At 39.4% G+C, this 27,918-nt stretch overlaps 1 protein-coding gene across 1 annotated transcript; it reads left to right on the forward strand.

Moving 5' to 3' along the window:
- Window positions 1-544: 544 nt before the first annotated feature.
- Window positions 545-27,830, forward strand: LYPLAL1 (lysophospholipase like 1). Its single transcript, XM_065631895.1, has 5 exons — window positions 545-695; window positions 5,038-5,137; window positions 14,845-15,014; window positions 26,834-26,949; window positions 27,578-27,830. The coding sequence occupies exons 1-5, from the start codon at window positions 611-613 to the stop codon at window positions 27,809-27,811; spliced, it is 705 nt and encodes a 234-aa protein (XP_065487967.1). The 5' UTR covers window positions 545-610; the 3' UTR covers window positions 27,812-27,830.
- Window positions 27,831-27,918: the final 88 nt, after the last annotated feature.

A 27,918-nucleotide genomic window follows, 5' to 3' on the forward strand; every position in this document is an offset into this window, starting at 1 on the left:
CGCAGACCTCAAAGCACCAAGGCAGGTGGTTAATCGACACATTACTAGGGGAAAAAAAAAAAAAAAAAAAAAAAAAAGTCTTATGACTTTGACAGTGTGTTAAGTCACTCAAAAATGCAAAAGAAAGCTCCTATCGCCCTACTGCTCCTTGTGCTCCTACATCAGTGTGGCAGGAAGATGTGCCAGGGGAGGTTTAGGTTGGGCATGAGGAAAGGGTTCTTCACCCAGAGGGTGCTGGACACTGGAACAGGCTCCCCAGGGAGGTGTCAGGGCCCCAAGCCTGACAGTGTTCAAGAAGGGACTGAACAACACCCTCAGACACATGGTGTGAACTGTGGGGTTGTCATGTGCAGGGACAGGAGTTGGACTCGGTGATCCTTGTGGGTCCCTTCCAACCCAGGACATTCTGTGATTCCACGATCAGTTCAGCAAAAGCCACCAAGGCCGCGGTGACAGGGCCACAGCTCCACGGCCACCACAACGCAACGCACCGGGCAAGCCGCCGCGGCCCTCCCGGCCCGGCAGCGGAGCCGCCTCTGCGCCGGCGCGGTGGCCGCGCTGCCGGCAGCGCCGGGCGGGGAGGAGGCGGCGGCGGAGGAGATCGGCGGGCATGGCTGCACCCGCAGCGCTGCGGAGGAGCGTGGTGTCCCCCGCGGGCAGGCACACCGCCTCCCTCATCTTCCTGCACGGCTCAGGTGGCTGCTTTCCCCCCGCTTCTCTCCCCTGCTACCCCGGGGCGCGGGGCAGGGGCTCGGCGGGCGTCGCTGCCCGCTGGGAAAGGCCACAGGGGCGCTGCCCAGGGGAGGCCGCCCTCCTTCCCTCCGACCGCGGGGCCGGGGTGGCTGCCGCCGCCTCGCCGCCTCCTCCTGCGCGGCGGGGCCCTCCCGGGAGCGCGGCGGAGGACGGGGCAGGGCCGGTCCCCTCAGTCCGCGGCGCCCCGGTGCTGCGTGGGGGCTCGGCGGGACGGGCCCGCCGCCACGGCAGCCGCCGGGCTGGAGGGCGAGGGTCAGGGTGTGAGGTGAAGGGGCGTGAGGTGTGTGTGTCCCCGCGGCTGCGGCCTCCCCTGGGGACAGCGCTGGCCGGGAAGGAGCAGCCCCCTGCGGGCACAGCGTGGGGCGTGTGCCTGGGCTGGGCTCTCCCGGGCCTGAGGTGGGTCCGTGGGACGTGTTTTGGGGCCGGTGCTGTTATACACCAGCCTGGTTTGCTTCGCCATGAGAGCAGACGTGTTCCAGAAGGTGTTGTCCTAATTCATCCACTCAAAGCGCAGCCGTGTGCAAAGGATGATTTTCGTGATTAAAACGGCGTTTTTGGGGTCAGACCGAGAGTATTGTTGACACCTTTTAAAAGCCGGTGTTAACAGAGTGACTTCTGTCGGTTCAGAAGGCTCCCAGCCGTGTCCGCGCTGGCTCCATGGCCAGCACCTGCAGCAGGGAGTGACCTGCCTTAGTGACCAGTCCGAGGGTGAGGGGGAGTGGGGGTGTGTTTTACTGGGCCTTTTCCTTCAAGGATATTTCTGACCTGCTAAATAACAACGACAAAGTCCACAGGACTTCACAAAAAAAGCAAAGAAACCAAACCGACCAAACAAAAAACCCCACACAGTAATCATAGGTCTTTACAAGATCAGGGCCTTGGGAATCGCTTGTATTGAGCTGTCCGTGTGGACGTTGCAACGTGCTCAACTCTTTCAGTGTCTTTCTCGTAGTTTTGCTTTTAGCCGATGCTTCTGTTTAGTTTAAAAAATATGTACATGCTTATTAAATTAGTTTCATTTTCATAATCTAGTTTAATTTTGCTTTTCTCAAATTCTGTGACTTAAAGAATGAAAGTGAGAGTTCATAACGTGTTCAGCCCTCTTGTTAACACTTAACGTTTTAATGCCTGAGGAAATAATTTTCTCCCATGGTGGAGAAGTAAGGGAAGATTATGGTTAGAGGTTGATTCCACATGTGGTTAAATAGTCTACAATTTTTCATTTTTTGATATGATTTTATTCATAATGTTTGCAGCAGGAAAGTACGAGCGTGCTTTTATTTGGTTTTGCTTAGCAGTTCCACAGAATACAATTTAAACCAGCAGTAGCCACAGTGCTGTTGCTGTGGGCTGGCCTGTAAACCTGAATTGGTACCTTCTGTACAGTGCTTATGATGGGAAGTGGCAGGCAAATGGCATGAATCCATTTTGTTCATAATGCTTGCTCCAGACAAATTGTAACAATCGGCTAATGTAAATGCAAAATACTATAGAAAAATACTAGAACGTTCCTGGTACTGTACATCACATTCAGGTAGACGATCTGTTTGGTAGCTCAACAGAGGAGGCAAATGGTTATAACAAATGTATAATAATTTTTTAGACTTAGGTTTACAGCTTTCACAGAATCACAGAATGTTAGGGATTGGAAGGGACCTCGAAAGATCATCTAGTCCAATCCCCCCGTCGGAGCAGGAACACCCAGAAGAGGTTACACAGGAAGGCGTCCAGACGAGTTTTGAATGTCTCCAGAGAAGGAGACTCCACAACCTCCCTGGGCAGCCTGTTCCGCTGTCCTGTCACCCTCACCGTGAATAAGTTTCTTCTCAAATTTAAGTGGAACCTCCTGTGTTCCAGTTTGTACCAATGTTGTAACATGCACGTTACATGTTTTTAAGTTTAAACTTTGCACAGAAAGAAAATTTGGAAATTCAAGCTATATTTGAAGGGAAAATAATTAATATTTTACTTGGTGAGGGGAAGATACTGTTTCTTCCATTGGTCTATTTCAGATTTGGAAACAGACGAAAAGCAGAACTATCTGTGCATTGTTTGCTGCTTTTTAGTAGTGTTCAGGAGAACATAAAATGCTAAAAATCTAAGAACAGCCTGAAATGCAAACCTTTCAGAAGGCCTTTGGGTTTTGTTTGGTGTCACAATCTTTTCTCTTTCTTCCTCCACCTCCAAAGTCTGTTCTTACCATGTCAAAATGTTACCTCTGTGTCCAAGTGCTCACAATGGTTGCAGAGCATTTGGACTGTGGAGATTCTGGACAGAAGGCCATAGTTAAATTTTCTCTTACTTAATGAGTTTTCTGTGAATTTTTCATGGATAAACTAGCTTCGTTAACTGCAAGTGCTTCTGCTGATCTTGGCAAAGCTTAAGAAATGCAAATAAATAATTAAATATGTGTCCTGTACCATTAAGGAGTTTGTAAAGACCTAAGTCAGTCCCAATTCTGTTAGCATTCAGATAGTTGCTTAGGTTGACCTACCTGAGGATTGGTCTTGTGCACGTACTTGAAAAGCCTAGGCTTCTGCTTTCTAATTGAAAGAGGAGTGTATAGAAAACCAAATATTTATTCAAGCCTCCTTAAGATGTGGTGTACATAAATTACGTGACAGCAACCCTGAGGAAACCCCGGAGCATCTGTTAAGAATCAGAGGTGTGTTTGGACTTCAGGCCTTGCTACTCACATAGGCAAGGTGCATGTGGGACTGTGTTCTGAAGTATCCAGTTAAAGATGTAGCTTTAACTTTAATGTAGCACAGAGTAAAATTTGTGTCAGTTTTGTGGCCCTGTTGCTTATTTGTCACTTCGACTGTTTAGGTCAAACAGAAGGAACTTCACAGTTATGCCACCCATGCTCAACAGAAAAAAAAAATGCTGGATTTGAATCCTTTTGCCTTCCATTTTAATTCTGAAGATGCATTAATTGTATGTGTAAATAAAAACCACTGATGTTTTTTTTGAGTGCTAAAGCAAGAACAAATCTTCTCTATTGGGGAATTATAATCATTGTAACAATAAATTGGTATATTCATGTGGCATTGTTCAGATGAACACACGTAATGTGGCAGTAAGCCTGGCTTAGGGCAGTGATATTTTTAGTTGTGGTTTGGCCATCTTACTATGAAGAATAGAGTGAGTTCTAAAGTTAACCTGACTGATTTGAGATAAAATAATAGAGAATACTGATAGCTCAGATTAGCAGTTTCAGTTGATAACATGTGGGAGCCTCAACTTCAAACAAGACTAAGGTGCTATGGCCTGAGTGGCAGCAGTGAAATTCCAGTTTGCTGAATCCCCAACAAATTTTTAGGTTGAACATTGTTATGTGTTGTATTACTGCCTACCACAAACTATACTCCTTGATGGGACAGTTTCCTCAAAATCAAAGTGTTTTTTCACTCTTACTGGAGAGCCGTGTGTGCATGCTGTTCAGAGAGGTAGCAATGAAGTTATGGTTGAAGATATCAGTGATGCAAAGACAAGCTCTAGAAACTGTCTGTTGTATATATGTATAATTGCTTGAAAGGAACATGTGCTGTCTACATAAGGATTCATTCCGAATATCTGTTTATAGCACTTCAGTCTGCAGGGGTTTTGACTGTAGGGTGAGTTGATGAGAGTAGGAAAAAACACATGGAGACTCGGATCTCAACCAGCTTTCCAACAGAACTGTGGGATTAAGGTTTTTGGGGAGCCTGCCAGATGTTTTAACCCAAACTCATCTCTTTAGTGCTTCTATAAAACATTGGTGGTGTCTCACTAATACTTCTCTTAAAGCCTATGTGTGATGTTAGCATAATTAAATGTGAAGACACTTTTTATTGCTCTTGACTAGGTTTTGAAGTGAGTTAACATAAAATTTTACAGTAAAAGCAGGTATCTTTTGTAAGGGTAGCAGGCACTTTATCTCACTTTTGAAGATGCTTATCAGTATTTTTTGTTTATCACTGTTATCAACAAATAAGGTAAGTTGCAAGTAAGAGGTAAGGCCTTGTGCCTGTTTAGGAGATACTTAAGCCATTGGATGTAGTAAAATATTTATTAAACTTATGCTGTGAGGTCTCTGAAGTGGTCTGTTTCTAGGAAGTTTTGAGTCCATCTTGCTTGGAAAGGGGATTGAGGTTATTCTAGAAGGTTCTTTTTTTAGCATTTTTGAGGATTAATTTTGTGATTTAGAAATTAGGGCAATCTGGTACAAATATATTGGACATTGTATAGTTTTCTTACTAAATGAACAGGATAATTTGTGTTGTAATCTTCTGTGTGATACAGGTGATACTGGCCAAGGAGCAAGAACATGGATAAAACAAATTTTAAATCAAGACATGGCTTTCCAACATATAAAAGTAATTTACCCAACGGCTCCTACCAGGTATTGTTTAAAATATTTTAACTGTAGGATTAAATTACTCTATTCCAATACTGTAAAACACATTTGTGAATATTAGTACAGACTTTCATAACACTTCCTCCTCCTTTCTCATGTATATGTTTTTTGGCAAAACTGGAGTTCAACAGTGTGTTGCTGCCCAGGGACTATGATTTTAAGTGGTTAAGGCTCTAAATGGTTAATACTTCACAGAAGTCACAGTCTGTAATTCAAATTCAGGTATTATCCTTATAGTATCTTTCCATCTCCTTGATAGAAGAAGAGACTCCAATGTGTGTTGTAATGACATTGTAGAGCCATGTTCTCAATCACAATCCTACCTATATTGACTTCCATAAATTAACAACTAAAATATTCTCTTGTATTTAATGACAAGTTTCAGTTCTGAAAGTGGTTAGTCTTTTTGGCAGGTAAGATGTGAAAGATCTTCAGCTGCTAGAGAAAGGACTGGGAGTTGAAAATTAACATTCCTTCTAGTTTGAATCCTGACTCAACTGTTTCAAAGAGAATCATGTTCAATATTCACTGTAGGCACAAATCTCGTTATTAAATGACACTGTGTGTTCAGTGGTAGACCAGAAATAAAAATATTTACCCCTCAGAATTTGGAAGTTAATGAAGTCAAACCTAAAGGCCAAAAGTTGGACACCTACTTCCGTATTTAGCTACATAAAGACATGGCCTTATATTTCAGAAATGTTTAATTTTTCATAATATAAATTCATTTTAAGGTGTCTGTGGCTCTAAGTTAGGAAAATGTTTCCTTGAACGGTAATGGGGCTTAAGTTTCTTTCTGAATTTGTACATAAGTGTAGATGAATGCTGAAAGGAAAAGGAAATTGTGACATTCTACACGGACTTTCGAGGTACAGAGGTTTGAAAGTCAGAAAAAAAAAATCTCGGAGGGTATAAACAAGTATAATAGCAGATTTTGTCTGGCACTCACTAATACGTGAAAAAAACTTTCCTTGACCATGTATTTTTATGATCTACTTAGGCAGGAAAACCAGTTGAGAGATTGCAGTGTGAATGTACTCACTGTGTTACAGAAAACTCAAGCCTGTGTGTGGAAGTCTTTGAAGCAGTGTGTTTTGGGTTAGTAGGTAGTGAATATGATTTTCTGTAAATAATGTACTCATTACTTCACTGGTGACAGGCTAAAGTGATGGCTAGAGTTATCAGTGGCACATCACACATGCTGATGGCTCCATTTCTTCCCTGTCAACACAGCAGGTACTGGAAAAATGCAGGAGTATTTGCTTCCTTATGGAACGATCTTTCTTCACATGTTACACGCAGCCAGAGCACCACAGACCACATCTGTTAGGCCAGTCCTTCACTCTTCCATTGCGCTGCTCTTCTGGGTCCAAATCCTTTTCTCAGTTGTTTTGGTTTCTTTGGCTAGTTGCAGATGTAAACTATGCATAATTATTAACCAGCAAGATCTCCTGACTCAAATGAGTGGTGTTTATGGGGCATTTGTTGTTGTCTTAAGACTTTGGATCTCAGTACTTTGGTAAACAGATGGGGAGCAAAATACCATTGTAATTAAGAGATGAGAGAAAACAGCTCCACTGTCTCTTACTTTTTTTAGTCGAGGTTACTCGTGTTCTTCTCTAGAGCATGTAGAGGTCATGCATGAGTTGATTCAAAAGTGGTTTTTAGCAAAACTGAAAAGCTGTAGATTCAAAGAATAAAAAATACCCACACTGTTTGTCTTTGACTGTCAATATAAAGTGTGCTTGGGAACATTAGTGTACAGCTGATAAGCACCATTAGCTGACATACTGAAATAAACCAGATGCCCTTAAGTACAATAATCTTTGCCACTGTTTGCAGCAATGCTGAAGTGAAGTTTGTGAAGATATATGTTATTGGTTGAAACTGAAATTACAGAAGCCTTTACAGACCTATTTTATGTTGTCGTGGTATTCAAGTCCAAAACACATTGTGCTTTTTGAAACATTTATAATAGTTGCTCTCCTTTCTTCCACAGAAAGGAAAAACAGGGCCTAGAACATCCAAACTTGAATGACAGACATTAAAATAATTATATCTGCATTAGGAACTGATATAGATGATCTGATTTTGTGTATGCGTGCATGTAGGTATGTTTTGTTAAGATTTCCAAATGCTTCTGGCACCAACAGGGGAATTCAGCATCCTTCATAATGAGACCTATAGGTAGATGGCTACAGGTGTGTAGATCTGCTGCTGAAGGTTCTGATCCAGTCTTTGATCAAATAGAGACAGAGTGATATTCTGGTGGAAAGCTGTGCTGATGGGAGCGAGAGCCTCTGTGGTGGCACAACCTGCCGCCGCGTTGTCGGTTACTGGAGCAGAGTGCAGAGCTTGCCAGCGGGTTTTTACACAGATGATGAAATCAAGGAAAAGCTTAAAGTTAGGCGAGACCATACTAGGATTGCTTGGCTAATATGCTCTTCTGGCAAAATACTGTTAATGTGGATGGAGTTCATACTCTGTAAACTCCTGTCCTTTCCAGCATAGCTTACCACATACACATTCAATGCTCTCTGGCAAAGTAGTTATGCCAGTAAAAGCAGGTTTGATGATATAACTGCAATGTTAGAGGCTTTGGCAGGATGAACTGCAGGTCAGGAACACCTCTTCACGTTTTTGATGGATATAATTCTGCGGATCTATAGATTCGGCCTTATACATTCTTCACGTCTATCAAACAGAGTTCTGAAAAGCAGAATTCACATTTTTGAACAAAGTGTTGAAAATTCTTCTTTTTTTCTTTGTGGAGGTTGAATGGAGTTTATGTTTAGGTTTTGTTTAGGTTTTATCTCAGGAACTAAAATATATGTATTTTTCATTTACTGCAATGTCAGAGGTTCAGAGATGTTTTGATTCAAGAGTCAATATGTTTGAAAATTATTTTGGAAAACCAGTGCAGCATATAATCTAGAAGAATTCTAAAACATGTTCTCTGGCTTCATTAGCCTTGATTTCAGCAAACACTAGAGAGGATACTTCCATTTTACAGGTAAAAGCATTAGAATGTTACTGAGCTACGTTTTGTAACACTTTTTTCTATTCTTTATAGGTCTCTGTAAAAAGTCACCCATTTTTAAAAAACATTTAATTATTTCTGTAATGTGGAGGGTCTGTGTAGAGCAGTGGTGTCAAACTCATTTTCACGTCCTTTTCTACTTCCTACATTTATACAGTCCTAAAATTACATTTGGCCCTTTGAAGGCAACTGTGAGGCTGATGTGGCCCCTGGTGAAAATGAGTTTGACACCCTTGGTCTACAGAATGATCGCCAGACATCCCCTGGACAGATAAGTGTTTGCAGCATTTTGTCACACTCATCCCCCATCACTTTGGAAAGTCCTATGAGTCTCATAAGTGTTTGGTACCTGAGCAAAAATAACAGAATTTAAATAGTGCAGTTTCCTACTAAAAAAGAAAAACTTGCAAAATTTCAAAGTAAAATGCTTGATAAAAAACATGCTTAGATAAAAAAGGGAAAAATGGATTTGAAGTCTCACTATGATGTAGTGAGAGTACTGGCACCTGAATTTGGAATATGTTTGGAAGTAAAATGCATGTAGCTGGGGCATGCAAGTTTTGCTTTACAAATGAAAATTTTTAGACTATGCTCAGAGAGGTTTTATTTTTTTCTCTGTAATGCATTCAACTGGGATACTTAAAAATGAGAACTTGTTTCTCGTAGGTTGTTCATTTATCTCGCTTTCTTTCAAGATTAGTGCTTCAGTACATAGATTCAACTTGCTAAACACAACAAAATTCTATTTCCCTTATAACACTAATTTATATATTTAATTAAAAAAAAAAAACCAGCTCAAATTGTAGCCCTAGTAGCTGATGCAATCCCTAAAGCCACGTCTACAGTAATAGTTTTAAAGGAATGGGTTTCCTTTTTCCTTTTTTATTTGGGTCAGGATGGCTACAGCTTTAAATACTGTTTCAGCTGCTACAACTGTGACTTAAACATTAGGTTTCTATTGAGTTTCTAAATCAGAACTGAATACCACCCAATTTAACCTTTTTTTTTTTTAATAGAAAGCGATAGTTTAAATTGGCATTGCAGGAGCTAACGTGGTGAAGTTAAAACCATTTAGGCTCCACTTGTTTTAATAAGTATACCTTACCTTCTATAATTCCCTTAAAAAATCTAGGTCAAAGATTCTTTGCGTTGTCTGGCATTCAATTCTGACAGTCCTTCTCTTTAGCAAGTTGAAGTAAACTATAAATACTTCTTGGGCTATTTCGTGGATCTTTCTGACATTCACTTAACATACCTTTCTGTGGCAAATAAGTCTCCATCCAGAATTTGTTGTCTGGTTTTGGTGGTGTTTGGGTTTTGTTTGGTTGGGGTTTTTTTGTTTTGTTTTGGTTTGGTTTTTTTGTTTCCCCCCCTCTTCCCCTTATCAATTTGTTCTAATTTCCCTTGTCTCTAAGTATGTGGCTGGGAAGGGCTGCTCACCGTTATATGGCCTGGTACTCCATCCTTTCCCCTCAATTCACATCTTTGCTGGGCTGGTGGTGGAAATGAGTTTCATCTCATCGTAGTCCCCCTTTGGCTCTCTCACAAAACCACCAGACGGTTTGGCACCATCCAGCTGCCTTGGCAGCCTCTCCTCACAAGAGACCTGGGACTAGAAAAAGCAGTGGGGGTACTGCAGCTCAGGCTAGAGGTGGATTGGCATCGGGGAGCGTGCGCGGTGCCTATCGGATGAGGTTTGGCTCAAGCAAACATTATTAATCCTTCACTTTTGTAAGCCCTAACCTCATTCATAAATTTAACACAAAGAGATCTTTTTAGAGGTTGAGGCTTGAGGTACCAATGGAAAGGGGCTTGGTTGGTGTCATGGGATGGTTCTTTCATCTCCTCCTGCAAGTAGAAATTTCAAGATATTTTGCATAATAATGACAGAAGCACGCTTGGATGAACTACTTATTTTCCTTTTATTTCTCCACTTGCACTAGGTGAGGAAAACATATCAATATGCATACATGCAATGCTTACATCATATACTAAATACCATGTGGAATGCAATAAATACTTGTCAGAGATACTTTAGTCATGCTTCGGGAAAACAAAGTAGAACATGGTGGCAATAACCTTGGATTTCTAATCCCTTTAACTACATGGCGCTCTTGGACATCCTCTCATTTTTCTTCTCTCAACTGTTTTCCAATACAGAAGAACTGGAGACAGTGGTTTTTATATGGCCCCTCCAGCAAGCAGTTGTGGGATTCTGTGTCATCCTGTGCTCTTGCTTTACAATCTTTTCAGGGGTGTCTCTGCTTAGCTGGTGCCTTTCATCCATCCTCAGTGTTATTTGCCACCAGCTTGTGAAAGGTACCACTGAATCCAAGAGTGTCTTTCAAACCCTGTAATGGAGAACTGCTTCAGATTTGACCCTGGTTTACCTCTTGCCATTTTCTTTCAGTGAATTAATGAAGTAGCCACTATTAGCTGGTTGCTGAGAAACCAGCAGTGTCTGTAAAAACTCATTTACAGTCTTCACAACCATAAAGTTATCGCCATTTCTCTGATTAGTACAAATCCCCACAACTTACACCCACACCCCCCACCAAAACCAAACCAAACCAAAAATAAAAATGCAACTCAACAAAACAACAGAAACAAACTCGGAATTTGACCTGCTGAGTTTTATGTCAGCTTCTATTGCAGCTTCGTCTTGAATGAGTAAGATTTGTCCAAAGTAAAAAAAGTTGTCAGCATATTATTTCCTCAGGTAACCATTGTGTACTGGCTTGGTTAGCTCCCATTTCAGGCAGGCTACATCCAGAACAACTCTTATCAAAAGCATTTGCATGTGTTTGAGTGAACAGGCGCAGCCTGAAATGACTCCTCATGGAGGTGACTCTTGCCTACCTTTTTTTATATTTATTTTTTAAGTATATTTCCAAGTTATTTATTTCTATTTAGATTTCTGACACATTTTATACTATGTTACCATACTGCTTCCTTGCTAAGACGTGTTGAACCTCAGTTTTAAGGCAGGATATACCTTGGACTAGAGATTTGAATTACACTTCTGATTTGAATAGGTAGATTTGGTGCCTTCTCCCACTCTTTCTTTTAAAATTCAGTTTCTGCTTCAAGCAGACAGTGGGAATTAAAAAGCAGAATTATGAACCAGATTTTCTATTGCAGTATACAAGTATCAGCAGTGAGATGCTAGTAGAGAATTTGGGACTGGAGAGTAACTTTGCTTTCATTGGAAAAACCTGACGTCAGCTTTAAGAGAGTCAAACTTGTTTCTAGAACTTAAGGAGTCTAGGAGTATTCTCTGTAGATTTTCTTGATGCGTAGACTTCCAAGAGACAACATTACAACGTCACATGTGACTCTGTGCCTCCTAACTGAGAAGAGATGGGTCCAGACTATATAATGTGCGCTCCAGGAAGGTGGAAAGAGATGGTGTTACTGCTTCCTGCTTTCATTTTATTTTCCTCATTGTTACACAACTCACATTAACAGAAGCTAACCTATCTTCACTTCATGAAAAATTACTTCTATTTGAATAAGTTTGAAGGATTGAAAGGATGAGAAATACAGAGATATTGCAGGATATATTTTTCTTGTAAGATGTACAAATATTATATGTAGGATCACCCTGAAACTGCAGTCTCGTGTAAGAAGTGTATGTGTGAGAAAACAACTGTCGATACATGCACACCCTAAAAAAATAAGACCTACAAAGTAATCGGAAAACATGGTCTAGAGTGATTTGAGGATGTTGGGAAGCATTTTAAAGATTCTTTTCTTCTAGGTGCCTGCAGTTTCCTAAATGCTGTTTGATATTAGCATGTCTTCTTTTGTCTTTATTTTTAAATGTTAAGAGTTAGTTCAATTTGTAGAAATTGTGTTTCAAATGTCTCTTAAAAATGAATACAAGTTTGGAAGTCCGATGTATTCAAGAGAGAGGGTTCTTGATTCTTCTTATACAGATTTGATCTTTTGAGTGCTCCAGAGCAAGCAAAACAAAAACATGCACTCCTTTTAAAACTAAACAAACAGAAACAAAAAAACCCCACATACAACTTGGACGGCTGTATATTTTCATTCCAAGTTTCAATAGCACACGTTTTAGAGGCATGGAGTTATATTTTTAGTATCATTGTTAAAAGACAATAAAGAAAGTGGAGCACAGAAGAAAGAATCATTGGGACTAATGTTAAAAGTTTTGTTTTCGCTTAGGAAAGCAAAAAATCCAAACTTAAAGCTGACCGTTGGATCTGACATTGTTCTTAACTGACCACGCTGATATTGCTGGATGGAATTCTCACTCCACTCTATATTTCTTTGCTCTTGTGTCACTGTAATGTACGGAATTTTTTAAAAATTTTTTTCTTTTGTGGTTTAATTGCACGAAAAAAATTTGTGCTGTATTCTTGGAGCTGTACAGATGGTTCCATGCCAAACATATTTGTTTACCGTGGTAATGTCTGAGTTGTAGTGTGCCAGCTAATAAAGGGATTTATTTAAGGAACAAGGTGAATGACTAAAACAGATGTGCCAGTTGGGTGAACCATTAGAAGAATCTTACTTCTCATCTTTATGTAAAGGTTATTTTTAATGCATTTCTGAGAAATCAAGAGTGGTTGCAAGGATGTTTTTGAGACAGCTGAAAGCACCTTGTCCATTTGCTTGGGGGTCTTCTGCTGTGGACTTAAAACACATTAGCCTTTCATCTATCTCATTGAAAAATTTCAAAGACAGCAGGTACAAGTCCTGAGTTTTGGCATTTGATCAAGTATTATAATCTCATAGTGGATTTTGGCCTGTTTATAAATTGTATGATTCTGTTTTTCAGTCGTGGGGAAGCCTGTTTTAGTATTTCTGTAATGTAGATGTAAATTTCTGTAATGTAATACAAATATGCATCTTCATTCCCTGGAAATCCTTCATCAATGTGCTGGAATAATCCTAAATCCTTACACATCTTTTCTCACACAAATACAAGGTAGTCTGGTTTTACTAGAAAATAAAGCATTCTGACTGCTAAGCATTTTAACCAGGGTTGATCTCAAAGTCCAAAAGATCTAAAGAAACTAAACCGTGAATTAAATGCTGCTTGCCCAAGTGACTTCCTGAAACTCCACTGGTTCACTTGTTGATATTTTTGAGCAGAATGTCTCCTCTTAGCATTTGGAAGACTTGCGAATTAGAGATTTGTAATCTTTTATTCTTAGGTGTTGATCAATTCATTTGGGAAAAATCCTGGAGACAGTGGTAGCACTAAGGAGAAGTTAAAGCAAGAAAACAAAAAAAATAGCAAAAGCATTTAAATATTTTTTAAACGTAGCTTTAGTTTGTTGAGTGTACAAAATATTTCCACTGAACTTCCTTTAATCTAGTAGGTGCCTTTTAATAGACAAGTAAGGGCTAATTAAAAAAAAAAGTTGATTCTGGTGCTTATATATGTGGTTTGTTTTGAATTAAGTAATGAAGAAAATCTGTTCTCTCATTTTCAACTTGTGTGAATAGAATATTGCTCTTGTATGCTCCTGGTAGTGGCAGCATTTCTGGTTTAGAAATAGCCATTTATGTATGTGAAGCCTCTCTGGTATTAATAAAGGCAGAATTTGTTCCTCCATTAAGAATAATTGAAATAGTGACTTTCTCATTTTAGGTTAGTTGTGTTTTTGTTTCATGCTAGTACTGAAAAAAAAAAATCCAGAGAGAGCACAGAAGTCAGTGTTAGCTTTTTCAGTGGATTCCCATCCAGCCAAATTTGTCAAAGCCTGTCTGTTTGTAAGCAATGATCGTAATCTGATGTGAGCCCATCTGAGCTTAAGTAAAATGAAAAATATGCCCCCTGATTAAACATTGCAATTTAGGATTTTAGGGGGCTTGCTTTTGAGATGAAGCATTGATCTCATAGCAGTATGTTTGGTGTTAAATTATAGAGCCATTGCAAGGCAATTAGATCACCTTTCTTGGGATTTCATGGCTCTATTCATCTTCTTTATTTAAAAACAAAGAAAAGGCTGCTTTGAATTGTAGCTTTCTTGCTTATCTGAGGTTTGGGCAGCATGTTAGACCATTGAAAATATTAATCTGACAACACAATTATGGCGGCGGGGGGGGAGTATCATGTCTCTAATTTGTGTCTGTGCACCATTTCTTTCAGTTATTTTTATGAGGTACCTGCCCCATTAAGGTGAGGATGGCTATATTTATTTAACAAAAGAAAAATCAACAGAAGGAATACCTAGAGGTTCATAATACCTATCTCCTGTCAATTTCGACAAGAATGAGACAACTAAATCCCATGAAGTCCTGCAAATCTGTCTTGTTTAGCAGTTACTTCAGTTTGTCATATTCCAAGGTGGACTTCATCCCTAACTTTGCTTAGGATTAAGAACATCTTGACAGGGTTAAGATTTGAAGTGTTTAGCTGACCTGACGAACCTTGACATTGAACTGACTGAAACTTGCATTTCACATAGCTTCCAAATACTGTCTTCATTCTCGAAGGCCAGTGTTTTGAATGCAAGGAAATGCAATGTGACTGGATGTAAATTGAGTTAGACCTGAAAGAGGTTCCTTCTCTCCTTTACTGGAGAGATACTGTATTGTTTTTATTTATCAGGTATGCTGAAGGCTTTTGATCTTACGTTTGGTTAATGATCTGTTTTCTTCCATTCCACCACTGCAGGCCATATACACCTCTGAAAGGTGCCATGTCCACTGTGTGGTTTGACAGGTATAAGATCTCTAATGACTGTCCAGAACACATTGAAAGTATTGATTCCATGTGCCGGGCTCTTACGGACGTGATCAATGAGGAGATTAAAAATGGCATTGCAAAGAATAGGATACTAGTAGGTAAGAGAGACTTACTAATGTGTTTATTTTAATGGTTTTTAATTGCTAAGAGATAATCTACTTTAATTTATTATACTCCATCTGCAAAGCTCATGAGTATGCCTTGCAACCGCTGAACAGCCTCTTCAGCAGCCAATCCTCAAGAATACGGAATCTTTATGAAAACTTGTATCAGGTGGGGAATGTGGGTAACTGTAAGCAGTGTCCTCAAAAATGTAACTTAAAACTGTTTTTATTGTAAATAGTCACTTGTAATCGTTATTTAAAATACAGAGTGAGCAGTGTTATACTTTCAAAAGTACAAATTTTTACTGTTTCCTTTTAGCGCTTTTCAAGAATGGAAAAGCATACTTTCCCAAAATTACTTGTATTTTAGAGAGTGGAGATGTGGCATATAAATAAGCATGAGCTTTTCCTTACTGCTCTAATCAGTTTGGGTTAAGTTAATTCATAGGGAAAAAAATTTGCCTGTTATCCATCACTAAAGATTTGCACTTGATAATAAATGAAATATTAGGTGTTGTAGCTCATATGTGTCTATCTTCCTGTCCTTCTTAGTTTCCACTAATCACCAGTAACTTTCACAGTACTTCTGTGACATAGTGGGATGTTGAGGCACAGGAGTTGAAGGCAATGGAGTAGCCTGTGTCAGAGAGAGAATGAGAATTCACAAGTCCTTGGCTCCCTGTCCCATTCCTAGACCACAAACTATTTCAGTTTGGGGGAAAACCTCTTAATGTGGGAACTTATAAATCTATGGCTGACTAAGTCATGCCATCAGAATCCTGCATGGTGGACCACTACCATTGAGCCTGCAGGTTTTCTTGGTCCAGCCCCATGTTGCTCTTTGAAGGCCTCTGTTTACTTTCTTTTTCTGGCTAGTTGCCCTGGCTGCAGAATGCATTGTTTTGGATGGCTGTCAGCACAGGCTCTTTGATCTGTCTCTCCTGTGTTATACCTGCTGGCTTGGAAACAGCTGAAGAAGCGCAGGTGCCTTTCTGTAGAGTGAGCTGGGAGATGTTCTGCGTACAGATCCGACTCGTTACTAGGATTTTCTCCTTTCTCTGTAGCCTTCAAAATTAGAGATAGTAAGACTGGAATATGAAATTTGTTTTACGAGTCATAAGCAGAGTAAGGAAGTTGGTATGTGCCGATTGTTTCAGCCTGTAGGTTCTTTGGAAGTCCCCATCTCTCTGTTTGCATTCCTCATCTGTAAATCAGAAATAATTGTACTTATTTTCTCACTCTTGAGAGCTTTGATTTCAGGCTTCCAGAGCAAGGCACTGTTTCCTTGCCTCTGTGACAGAGACTACATGTCTTTGTCCTCACAGCTGGATCTAATATTTGTGCAACAAGCAAAATAAGGCAGACCTGAATTAGCTCCATCCAAAGTGCAGAAGGGGACCCACATGGATGCATAAGAAATTTGCCAGTGGAAAATGAATTGTGTCACTTGTGGCTGCACAAGATTAACTATTATCCTAGAAGAACTTTGTGCCTTCTTTGCACTGGTTTTGATGATTAACCAGTGTGTGGTCCAGTGGAGAATGAAACTTATGGATCTTGCAGGGTTTCTGTGCATAAAGATGGGGTTTAGTATCAGTCAGAGTCAGCCTAATGTGACATTCTTAGTTGTTTTAGATGGGACTTTGTGCAAACAATTGTCCATCTTCTGGCATTGTTTCTTACAGGAAATTAGGAATTCTGTAAAGGCACCTGGTAGCTTCATAATATTTTTGATCAAAAGAGAAGAGGCTAAGGTTTGATTATGAAGATATAGTCAGTATGTCTGCACCAAACTCCAGCGTTCACTGAAAAAGGAAAAATGGGTGGCCTGAAATTTTTCTGAGTTTGGGAGAGATTGGTGTACAGGAGATAATGGAAGATATGGTCACTTGCTTAGAATGTCAAACTAAGTCCTATCAGATCTTTTTAGATTTCTCTTTGAAAATGTCAGGAATTTCCATCTGGTACAAGAAGAGGCTTGAGGTAACAGGTGGGGAGCAAACAGTGGATTTGTGACTGCTGCTATGATTGAGTTGGAGAAGGCACCTTTCTTGAGGTGAAGGGAAAAATAAGACAACTAGAGGAAACCATGGTGAAGTTTTGCTATGAATGTTTCCTCTGTGCATTCAGTTGTGTTGAGTCATGTTGGATATCCATAATGGGGATACTGGGATGTACCTTATTATGGGAAGTAGAGACAAAATAGTTGAGAGAAGAGACTGGATGACTTGGGAGTCTGTGAAGAGCAGTGGGGGCCTTTTCAGGTAGGTCACAGAAGCCAAGAGAGCAGAGCAGTTGCATGAAGAGATAGTTACAGGGAATGAAAAGGTTGTTAAAGGGTTAAGGAGAACTGAGTTGTGGGACTGTGTTTTGTAATGAGTGGGAGTTTTAATGAGTGGAAAGAAAACAAAATTACTATGAGGAGGGTAACAAGATTGAAGGTTATGGTTTTATATGGAATAACAGACTAGAAATTACAGGCTGAGGATGAGTGTCAGATATTGTTAGATGAGGGCAAGCGAGGTGTTGGGCAAGCAGGAAGGTGGGCAGCTGCTGACAGCTCAGAGGTGTGGGATGAGAAGGCAAGATCTGAGGGAGCACCGTGCAAAGGAGAGCGAGTGGGAAGAGAGGGGAGGCAGTGGAAAATGAGAAGCCGAACCAACACCTGGTGTTCTGGGGGATGATTCTCTTTCTGGAGCTATTCAAACTTTCCACAAGGCTTAAGATTGTGGGTACAGTAAGGTCATTACTTCTGAAAGAAATTATATCCTGTGCTGTTTGTTTCGGTAGCACGGTTAGCTCTAAAGTCCACAAGTAGCTGCTTGTGGGGCAGAATTCGCAAGCTGGGGATGGAGACAAGTTTGTGCAATTCCTCTTCTCTTTTTCTATATCAAGAAAAATAGGGGCGCAGCCATGTTTTTAACAGCTACTCTGTGAATCTACTGAAGAATTACTTAATTCACTGGAGGTAGAGTCTATTATTAAAACCTCCCTATCAGTTCAGTGTAACAACCAGCACACAGTAGTGCATGACTCATCCACCCATTACTGTTTCCTGATGAGTTGCTTTACTGCTTATACAGAAGTCTTTTGAAGGAAGTGGAGTTCTTGTTCATTACGGTTTATTTCCCCTGACCTTGAGGGAAGAAGGGGAGACTGAATGCAATATATAATTACTCAAAAATAGTTATATCATTCCCAGAATTTGATAATGGAAGTCACTTTTTAGCCAAACATTCCTGTTGAGTTACTCTGACTGGTCTTCCTGGCCAAAACACTTATTGCACATAATCCTGTAAGTAGGTTTATATTGACTTTGGAGATAAAAGAGGACGATAAAATTAGTCAAATTCTGACAATTGGAGCTTTGATAGCATCCCTTCTTAAAAAATGAATGTATTCCTTCTTTATAAATGCCTGCATTCATTGCTAAATTACCACAAGCCAACAGCCACATTTTAAGATGTGGGACAATAATTTCTTTTTCTATTTAAAGCTGAGTTGGTTTTTCAGGTGGTAGTGGTTTCGCTTTGTTTTCTTATGGTGTTTTTTTGTCTGGTGTTTGTTGGTTTTGTTGGTTTTTTATTAGCTGCTTCCATAGTGATAGTGCACTATAAAATAACTCCTCTTATGTGGAAATTGTAAAAGATTTCAACAATCTTCTTGAAAAATATGTTAGAAGCTCTTGAGAGAATAATCCGTGTCACGTTTAGAACATTCCGATAGTGCTCACTGTAGTCAGCTGTGCTTCAGTGAAAGGCAGTCTTTTTGTTCTCTTTTTTGTTCTTAATTTAGCACTACTTTCTTACTTTTACAGGTCACTTTTTGTGTATCACAGAAATGCTGATCCAAGCATATTGGTGTCTGCCACCTGTAGTCACTTGTGTAAGCAGCCAGTGAAAATAAACTTTCCATAACAGTCCTGTAGATTTGACTGTATGCCAAAAAACACATGCATGATTCCTGACCCCTTGTACTGTAACAATAACATAAGACACACAACCACTTTTTGTTTATTGCTAGACTTCTTACAAAGCTACTGAACCATGGTGGAAGTAACATGAAAGCTCTGTGCTTCTTGTAAATATTAGCATTTCCGTCTCTCTCAGTGTGTGTGAGAATGGGATGGGGAGGAAATATCTTGGCTTTGACATCCCGGAGAAAGAGGATTCTGCAAATATGGGAAGATAAACAAAAATCAACAATAAATTGTTAAAATGTTGGGCAGACTACTTCACCTACAATATTGGTATTTTATGTATTTGGCTTTTAAGCCTTTTGCTGTCACTCATCCTATCTAGTATCTTCTGTCTTTATTAGGAAAATGTTGCCTTTCATTTAGAGGCACTTACTGCCTTGCTCTGACAGAGTAAATTCATGGGTTTATATTGTCATTTATCACTGCAATTCAAATGAAATTTCTTTCTGCAGCACCTATTATGTGGCTTTGTGGTTTCTCTAAATTATGCCTATGAAATGCTGGGCTCAAAGCAGTACTGTTAGTCCATCTCCCCCATAATACCAGCAAACATATTAATTTTCAGTGCGTTTGCACCTGAATGGGCCATTTATTTTTCTTTTGGGTCTCTACTACTCTTTTTACCTCCTGGTGTGGAAGCAAGAGACACTTAACAAGACGTGTTCCATTTCATTCGAAAATCCTGAGTATGTCTTTGGCTTCTAAGTCTTTTGCTGTCACTCATTCAGTAGGAGGTACAAATGCTAATAACTTTAAGCAGAGAGTAGGATCCACCACTTGTCACTTTGTTTCCCTGCTGTTGATGGTGTCTGTATTAATGTATTTAGAAATGAAGGTCTTTGAGAGGTAGCATATTCTCGGTTTCAGTCTGCATAGTGATTGACAGGCTTAGCAAATGATAGTGAAGATTAGGAGTAAATAAGGCTCACAGCAGTAAAACCAAAAATAATTCAGTCGTGATATTGTCATCGCATATTATCATCAGATGATGTCTTTGGGAAGAAAAGAATTATAAAACTAATTGAATTCTGATCTTTTCAGCCTTAGTAGAAAATCTGTTGAAAACATGTGCTTACTCATCTTTAATAAATGCCTGAATTCAGTCCAAAATTGATGGGATGGGCTTTTAGCTTGAGAGTCATGTGTAGACTTGCCACAGGGTGCACATTAACCTGTATGTACTTCACAGTCATACCTACAGGATCATAGAAGAGTGAGGCGTAACAACATTCGCTAAACCATCTTCATGTGTCAGTGCAGGTTTAGTTCTACTTAGGCAAATTCTTACCATTGCTTTTCTGACTTGTTCTGGAGATTTCCATTAGTGGAAGGTTCACAGCTTTCAAAGGCAGCCTGGTTTTGTGCTTCAGTGTTCTTCACTTTGGAGAGCCTATATTCTAGTTTCTTTTCTGTGATTCAGTTTAAAATCATGAATGCCATGAGCATAAAGAGTAATTTATTCTCTTCCCTTTTCCACGTTTCGCGGTTATGCTGACTGTAAAAATGACAGGTAAGTGTTGCAGCAGGGCTGTGCTGTTGTCCTCAGAAATAAACAAGAAAATACATAGATAAGTAAAGCAAGCCATAGATTGGGTAGAGTAGCATCTTAGTAAAAATTGATTTGAGACTTTTCATGGTTTTTATTTTCCTTTTAGTACCAAAAATTATGATTCCTTAGGTACACACGTTGGGTTCCCCTCTGTTACCTGTATCAGTTGAAAATTGTAACTGGTTCTGATTTTACTGCGAGTTGATACATTAGAAACTATTGTATATTTGTTTTTACAAGAAAGCAGTAAAACTTGTACCATTTAAATATGCATTTCGAAATGTGTTTTGACTGGTTAGAAGGTTGGGCAGCAAATTGATTCATATTCCTAACAAGAGGAAGTGGCCAGTCAAGGGAAGTTGCCTTTGTTCTTGTGAAGGCTCTGGGTTACTGAGTAACAACAGAATAAAAAAGCTATTAAGGGTGGAAACCATGCAGTGCAGTTCTGCTGGTGTGTAGAGTTAGTGGTTAGTGAAGTTTCGTGGATAGATTAAAAGGAGAAAATCGCTGCTGTGAGGAAACTCACTTGGGAAAAAGTACATGTTTGAGCACTTGCACAGGAGCAATATTCAGGGAGTTCTGTGGAGAAGGGAATTTGCTGTTCCACTGGCATTTGTACTCTCCGCTGTTATTCATATATGAGCACTGTTAAATGTATGTAATACTTTCATTCATGTATGAAAAAGGAAGGTTGAAAGTCAGCTTCTTCACAGATGATATGTAGAACAAAGTTTAGCTGTTGCCTTTAACTGAAGGTAAATCACAGAAAGCCCTAGGGAGAGTGGAAAGTAAACTGAAATGTAGCTTTAGGGAAAAATTCCCGATAAAAACCAGATTAAAGTAACTCTCAGTTAAAATATCTAAAGAAAGGAGAAATTGAGAATTAAAAATGCTGAGAGAATGGAAAGAGAATGAGGCAAGAGTATGTAATGTATTGGGATTAAAACAGAATGGGCAAAGACAATTTCTAACTGTGATGGTGTAGCTTCATACAGCAGAAGAGTCTTTCTCTCTCCTTGCACTGTATGTGGAGCATTCATCTCTTGCCACTTTGTTAGCAAAGCTGTACTGACAAATTTGAAGAAATACAGGAAAGATTAAGAACAACTGCTAGAGAGAAACTAGTGAAGAAATATTGCTTAAAATAAGCACCCCCAAACCCATACCTACACACAAATCTGAATCTTTATCTCATCAAAGTCTGGGGCTTAGCTCCTCTTGTTCCTTTGTTGGTTCTGTGCTGTAATGAAGCAGTTTCTGCTTCTGCCACTCAAACTCATGTGAGAAGAGCTCAAGGTCTGTCTCTGCAAGGAGCAGAAGATCTGCACTCAGTGCAGATGGCAGGATTCTTGCAGTAAATGTGATTAATAACTAAAATTTGTTTTCTATGGCTGTGATTTTCTAGTGTGATTTCTAGTTTCAGCTTTGATCGCTTTTAAAAATTATACTGGAAAGACCAAAGAAGTGATCTGGTTCCTTGTTTCCTAAGTCCATAATGATTATCTATAACAAATTGACTATGGCATTTTACAGTCCGATCTGTATGACTCAGGAAGCAATCAGCAATGTCAAACATGTGTTTGTTAGAGAGGTATTTTTTTCTATAAAGAAGAATTAAAACCTAAAGAGCTTTCTGAACTCAGGAATAGGTCATTATGGGGATTAAATTGGAGCACGGAGGAGAAGGCAGAGTTTCTAGCATTCTGTCTTGTATACGGGGCATAAGAGAGAGACTAAATAAAGAAACCTTTGTGCTAGATAATAAAGTTTGTTATTTTCTTAGGTACAAACTCGAACATTCTTAGAACAAGTACAAAGAAATGAATAAAGCTGAAGATAGACAGTAGGTAAATATTTGGTTTCCTGAACTTGATATAATGTTGAAGTGTCATCATGGACCAGATTATCATTTCAGACAGATATAAATGAGGAGCAAATTAAAATAAATCAAGATCTTTAGTGGAAGTGAGCTTGAGCTTTTATACAAACATTTTGATATTTAGAAGGCTCCTAAGGCCATTTACGAGCTCTGGAAAGAAGGTTTTGTCCCTGAAAATTGTCAGCTGTGATGAGGGTTTCTGGTTTTTATTCAAGCAGGAATAAATTACATATGAGAAATTCCATCTTTGTTCACTGTGTTACATCTTCGTATGGCTGGGGTAACCTTAACATAGTTACAGAAGATATTCCCACAAAGCATGTTTTGTTTTTAGTAAAGTATTGCATGTGAGTTTCCTTCTGATTCAAATGCTTTAATTGGGAAGTGTGATGATCCTGGAATTTCAACAGATCTTTCTCAATTAGCAAAACAAGTTATAAGCAGCTTGTTTCTCACTGCAAAGAGGCCTTGCCTCAAAACCAGCACTACACAGAAGCAGATTTGAGGTCATAAATGCGTACTCGAGGGAAGTTTTTTTGCGATTGAAAGAAAAGTGCTTTACTTGAATCCATTTTCGATGTGCTTACCTTTTAGCCTGTTTGTAAACCTCCTTTGTAAGGCAGGAAAGTTAATGCAAGTAGTTAGATGCTTTCCTGAACTGATATCTTAATGATTGCAGTGCCAATACTTTTTAACCGTTTTTAAACATTAATCACAGATCTCTTAAAATAGGTGTAAGGGGAAAAGCGGAAAATGAACGTACTTGTTATGTGAAACCTATTGGCAAACTCTGCACTTTTAAGCACAGCATTTGTACTTCTTGGAAATAGACTGGTCTCAAGTGAAGGGCTTGCTATGTTCTGCCCATCTAAGGTTGAAATGTTGCTGTGTCATTTTTGATCTGGATTAACACTCATGACACAATCTGCTTAGCAATGCTGTGACATTTACGTATTCTTTATGCTGAGGTCATTGGTGTACATAAGCAAACTTGTGCTTTTCTGTTTTGCTTACATTCTGACTGTCACTTCATACATTTTTTTTGTGTAATATGTGTACCCGCCTCTTTTTTTTCCTTAATCCAAAATTTGAATTCTTATAAAAGTTCTTGACTGAGCATGTCTCTTACATGTTATGTCAAATTTACACTTATACCAAAATAATTCTTCTAACAGAAAAAAATTGTCTCCAACTACAAATGCTTATGCAAATTGTTCTGTTGGAAGCATTTACCATACAGCATTTACTCAGAGATGGTTGCGGTATTAAGTGGTAAACTTCAGGTTTTCCCCTGGAAAACCCAAATTGAAAGAACTAGTCCTTTGTATTACATTTTCTCATAGTAGTATGAGCCACATGAAAGAACCATTACCTAATAGTCTTCTAAACAGAAGGTGACTGCATTGTCAAAGACTGCTGGTGAGTAATTGCAGATAATGTTGCCAGATTGTGACTAACTGGGTACAAAATTTTAGATTAAATCATTTACAAACTAGTAATGATTTTTCAATGCAGCTTTTTTTTTCCCGTGTTCTAAAATACTTAAAACGGACTTCATTTTATATGTGGACAAAGTATAACTGTATTTATTCGTAAGCAAATGCACAATGGTCTCTTAGAGTATAAGTGCTACTTCTTTGGTTTGGAGGTGACAGCATCATTCAGAATGACCAAAAGGAAATGAAGAAGTAAATTGTCAGATGTCACAGAAGAGAATAAAGGAAACTTCAGCACAAAATGATGTTGTTTCCATAGCAACTTAGTGGAGCTGTTGTATTTTATATACTTTCTCAGAAGGCTGTATTTTTCTCTCTCTGTGAATGTGGGGTCAGTGGTGTTGAATTTTTGTGGTTACTATGACACTTGTGCAATGTATATTTTTGTTGTTGTTGTTGTAGAATTCTTTTCCATGTGATGAGAATCTGTCTGGTCGGAAGTATTGATGCATATGAGAGCCTTGCAGGACTATTCTCAATATTTTTATTTTTGTGAAGACAAGTTTATTCAAAATTTCAAGTCATGTGGGCTGTCTGAGGTTTTAAGGTGTGCTCTGAACCTGTTTACCCACATTAATTCCTAGTTTTGCTCAACTACCTTTGCTTCTGAAATGCCACTGGGCACTTAGGCATAGTACATTTAACTTTGAACTGGTTAAAGATTGATTTGTAGGGCAAACAGCAGGTCCTGGCTTTATTTACCAAAGATAAATATCAGGGTATTATCAGCCCTCTGGGTGCATACCTAGGGGATCCCAGGTATATCTTCTAGTTTGGGGACACAGCTCTCCTAATTTGATTAAGGACTGTGTTTGAAAAAGGAAAGCAAGACTCTGGTCTTCTATATTTTGTGGTCTTGCTCTTTCTCAGATCCAAGCTCTGTGAGTCAGGAACCTGCAGTTACCACCTTTGGTTATGATCATGTCTTAAGGCTACACGGTGACAGTAAAGTAGAAAGAATTCAGTTGAAATTCCAATCAGAGAGTCATGAGAAATAAATAATTTTAAAAAAAGTATGAGAGAAAGAAAGAGAAAGAAAGAGAAAAAAAGAAAAGGGAAGAAAAGGAAGGAATGAAGTCAGTCTTAGGAGGAGCAGCTGAGGGAACTGGGGCTGTTCAGCCTGGAGAAAAGAAGGCTGAGGGGAGACCTGATCGCTGTCTGCAACTACCTGAAAGGAGGTTGGAGCATGGAGGGTGTTGGGCTCTTCTCCCAAGTAGCAAGTGATGGGACAAGAGGAAATGGGCTCAAGTTGCACCAGGAGAGGTTTAGATTGGATATTAGGAAAAAATAATTCACGGAAGGGGTTGTCGGGCATTGGAACAGGCTGCCCAGGGAAGTGGTTGAGTCACCATCCCTGGAGGTGTTTAAAAGGGGTTTAGACAAGGTTCTTAGGGACACAGTTTAATGCTAGAGTTAGGTTAGGTTATGGTTGGACTTGATGATCCTGAGGTCTCTTCCAACCAAAATGCATCTATGATTCTATGATGGGAAGGAGGGAGGAAGGAAGGAAGGAAGGAAGGAAAATACTTCATGTCTAGATTAGTCTAGTGTTTTCAGGAGAATTTCCGACACAAATCCTACCAAATCTTCCAGTCATAACACAGGATGGAGCTAGAAGGGCCTCAGACCTGTTGGGACTTGCTGGAAGAGGATTCTCCATTTGGAACAGTCTCACTGTGACCAAACTAATGTTTATGACATGCAGCATAACATAAAAATACTTGAGTTTGTGTGGGCCAGGGATGTCCTGTGTGGCCCCAGGATCCAGCAAAGCACCGCAGTTGCAGAGTGTCACTGGGCTCAGTTTGGATGCTTCCTGGCATGGTTTTGTTCAGCAGCCGGGTCAAACTTCTGCAGCAACCCGGAGGGCTCACGTAGCCCTGGCAAAAGAGCTGTTCCCATTTTGGAGTCTCATTTTAGTTGCTTCAGAAGATAACAAGTTGAAATGGTTTGGTACATTGTTTGCTATTTTTGCGTTTCTTCTTCAATCTCTAATTTCATGTCTTTTTCGTGAAAAGGTCTGGGCTCAGAATTTTGCAACTAAGAAACACCAGTAAACTACCTGGCACAAACCAAAACTATCACTGGTACCCTGGATGCTAACGCTACTCTAGGCAGAGCTGCAGTCATGGCCTTTCTGCTGGTTGCCACCTCTGTGCCACAAGAGGTTTCAGCAGCCGGTCATTCTTCACTCTAGTCCTTATCTGGATAGAGTCGATATAACAGCCTATGTACTGTGTCCTTGTGAAGCGATGCGGTAGTCTGGGTTTCCTTCATAATGAACAAGCATTTGTTGTGAAAAATCACGCCTGAGGAATTATCTCACATAAGGAGTAAGTGCAGCTGAAGAGGTGTATGGAACACAAAAGGCCATTAGTTCAGAGTCCTGTTAGAGCTCAGGTGGGGTACGTTACGATTTTTCCATATTTATTATCTATCCTAAGGTGCAACTGTGTACTAGTCTAGTGTGGTGAATGTTCATTGATTATGTACAGTGGTGATACAGATCTTTTGCGTGCGAATGCTACTAGCCTAGCAGAAAAAATAAGTTGAATTAAAAAAAGTGAGAATTATCCATTCATAGAGTTTTGCTTTGTTAATGTCAGAGAATATATGGCCACAGTGTTCAGCTACCTGGTAGGGACCATAGATGAATGCCATCTGAAGTAATGGCATTTTGGCTCTTTTTTTTTTTTTCCTCAGTAATGAATGTTCAGCAGTACTTTAGCTCTGCAGCTTCTTAATTGAATCATGCTTTGCTTTAAGAACACTGTAACCTTTATGTTACTCGAGATTATTTTTATTGCATTATGTATAAAATGAACAAATCTGAACATGAAATTAAATTGTATGCTGGGTTACAAAGACATACAGCAAAATCCAATCTTTGTTTCTTTTGTTGCATCCTAGGAGGCTTTTCGATGGGAGGCGGAATGGCTATGCATTTAGCGTATAGGTTTCATCAAGATCTGGCAGGAGTCTTTGCTTTGTCTAGTTTTCTCAGTAAAGACTCTGCTGTTTACCAGGTGAGTGTGTGGTAGACTTTATAGAAAAACTGCTTAGCTAAAAGAAAAACATGATGATTAAAATTGAGTACAGCATGCTTATTCATCTGAGGCAACTGATTAATATTCTAAACTTATGACATTTCCTGGAAATTGGTAAGCAGAGTATTAGGGAAGTGAAGCTTTAAAGCTGTCCTTACATAATGTTTTGTTGATTTTTTGCACAGACAGTACAATTACTTTATTCAAAGTAACTCGGCCTAGAAGGCAGATTAACAAATGAAATGCTTTGCAAGTTGTCCTTGGTTGTTAGAGAGTTCATGTAAGTGTAGCTATTCTTTGAAAATTTGTGGTGAATTATAATACTCATGGGCTCCATCTGCTGTCATGACTTTTTATATTTCGCTTATTTGGAGAGGGATATAGACCTTAAAGTAAACCGTATCATTTGTCAAGTGTTAGCACATAGGAATTTGAAGTGCAGGTTTTTTCCAGTGATATTTCCTTGTTTGCTTTTGTAGAGATAGTACAATATCACCACTAAAAGGCAGGTTAATAAATTAAATGCTATGTAAATTGTCACCGTGTAATTGTAACTATTCTTTTAAAAGTCTTAGTGATGTGTCATGACTGTTTCTTTTCCATCTAGGCTTTGAAGAAAAATGAAAGTGTTCTTCCAGAATTATTTCAGTGTCACGGAACTGCTGATGAACTAGTTCTCTACTCATGGGGTGAAGAGACCAACAAGATGTTAAAGTCACTGGGAGTATCAGCATCACTTCATACTTTTCCAAACCTTCATCATGAGTTAAACAGAACTGAAATAGAAAAACTAAAAACCTGGATTGTAGAGAAATTACCTGTTGAAGCAGCAAATAAATAAAAGAAGATGCAACTTTTAATATGCTTTTTGATTTTTGTGCATTTAAGACCATGCGTGGCATGTATATGGGTGTCCCATGTACATTTTATAAGCACAGCTTCAGGTAG

Source organism: Caloenas nicobarica, chromosome 3, assembly GCF_036013445.1.
Source record: "Caloenas nicobarica isolate bCalNic1 chromosome 3, bCalNic1.hap1, whole genome shotgun sequence".
NCBI classification, from domain to species: domain Eukaryota; kingdom Metazoa; phylum Chordata; class Aves; order Columbiformes; family Columbidae; genus Caloenas; species Caloenas nicobarica.

Coding starts and splice junctions, on each gene's coding strand:
- LYPLAL1 (XM_065631895.1), top strand. CDS start 611: ATGGCTGCACCCGCAGCGCTGCGGAGGAGCGTGGTGTCCCCCGCGGGC. Junction 696..5,037: donor CATCTTCCTGCACGGCTCAG/GTGGCTGCTTTC, acceptor TGTGTGATACAG/GTGATACTGGCCAAGGAGCA. Junction 5,138..14,844: donor TACCCAACGGCTCCTACCAG/GTATTGTTTAAA, acceptor CCACCACTGCAG/GCCATATACACCTCTGAAAG.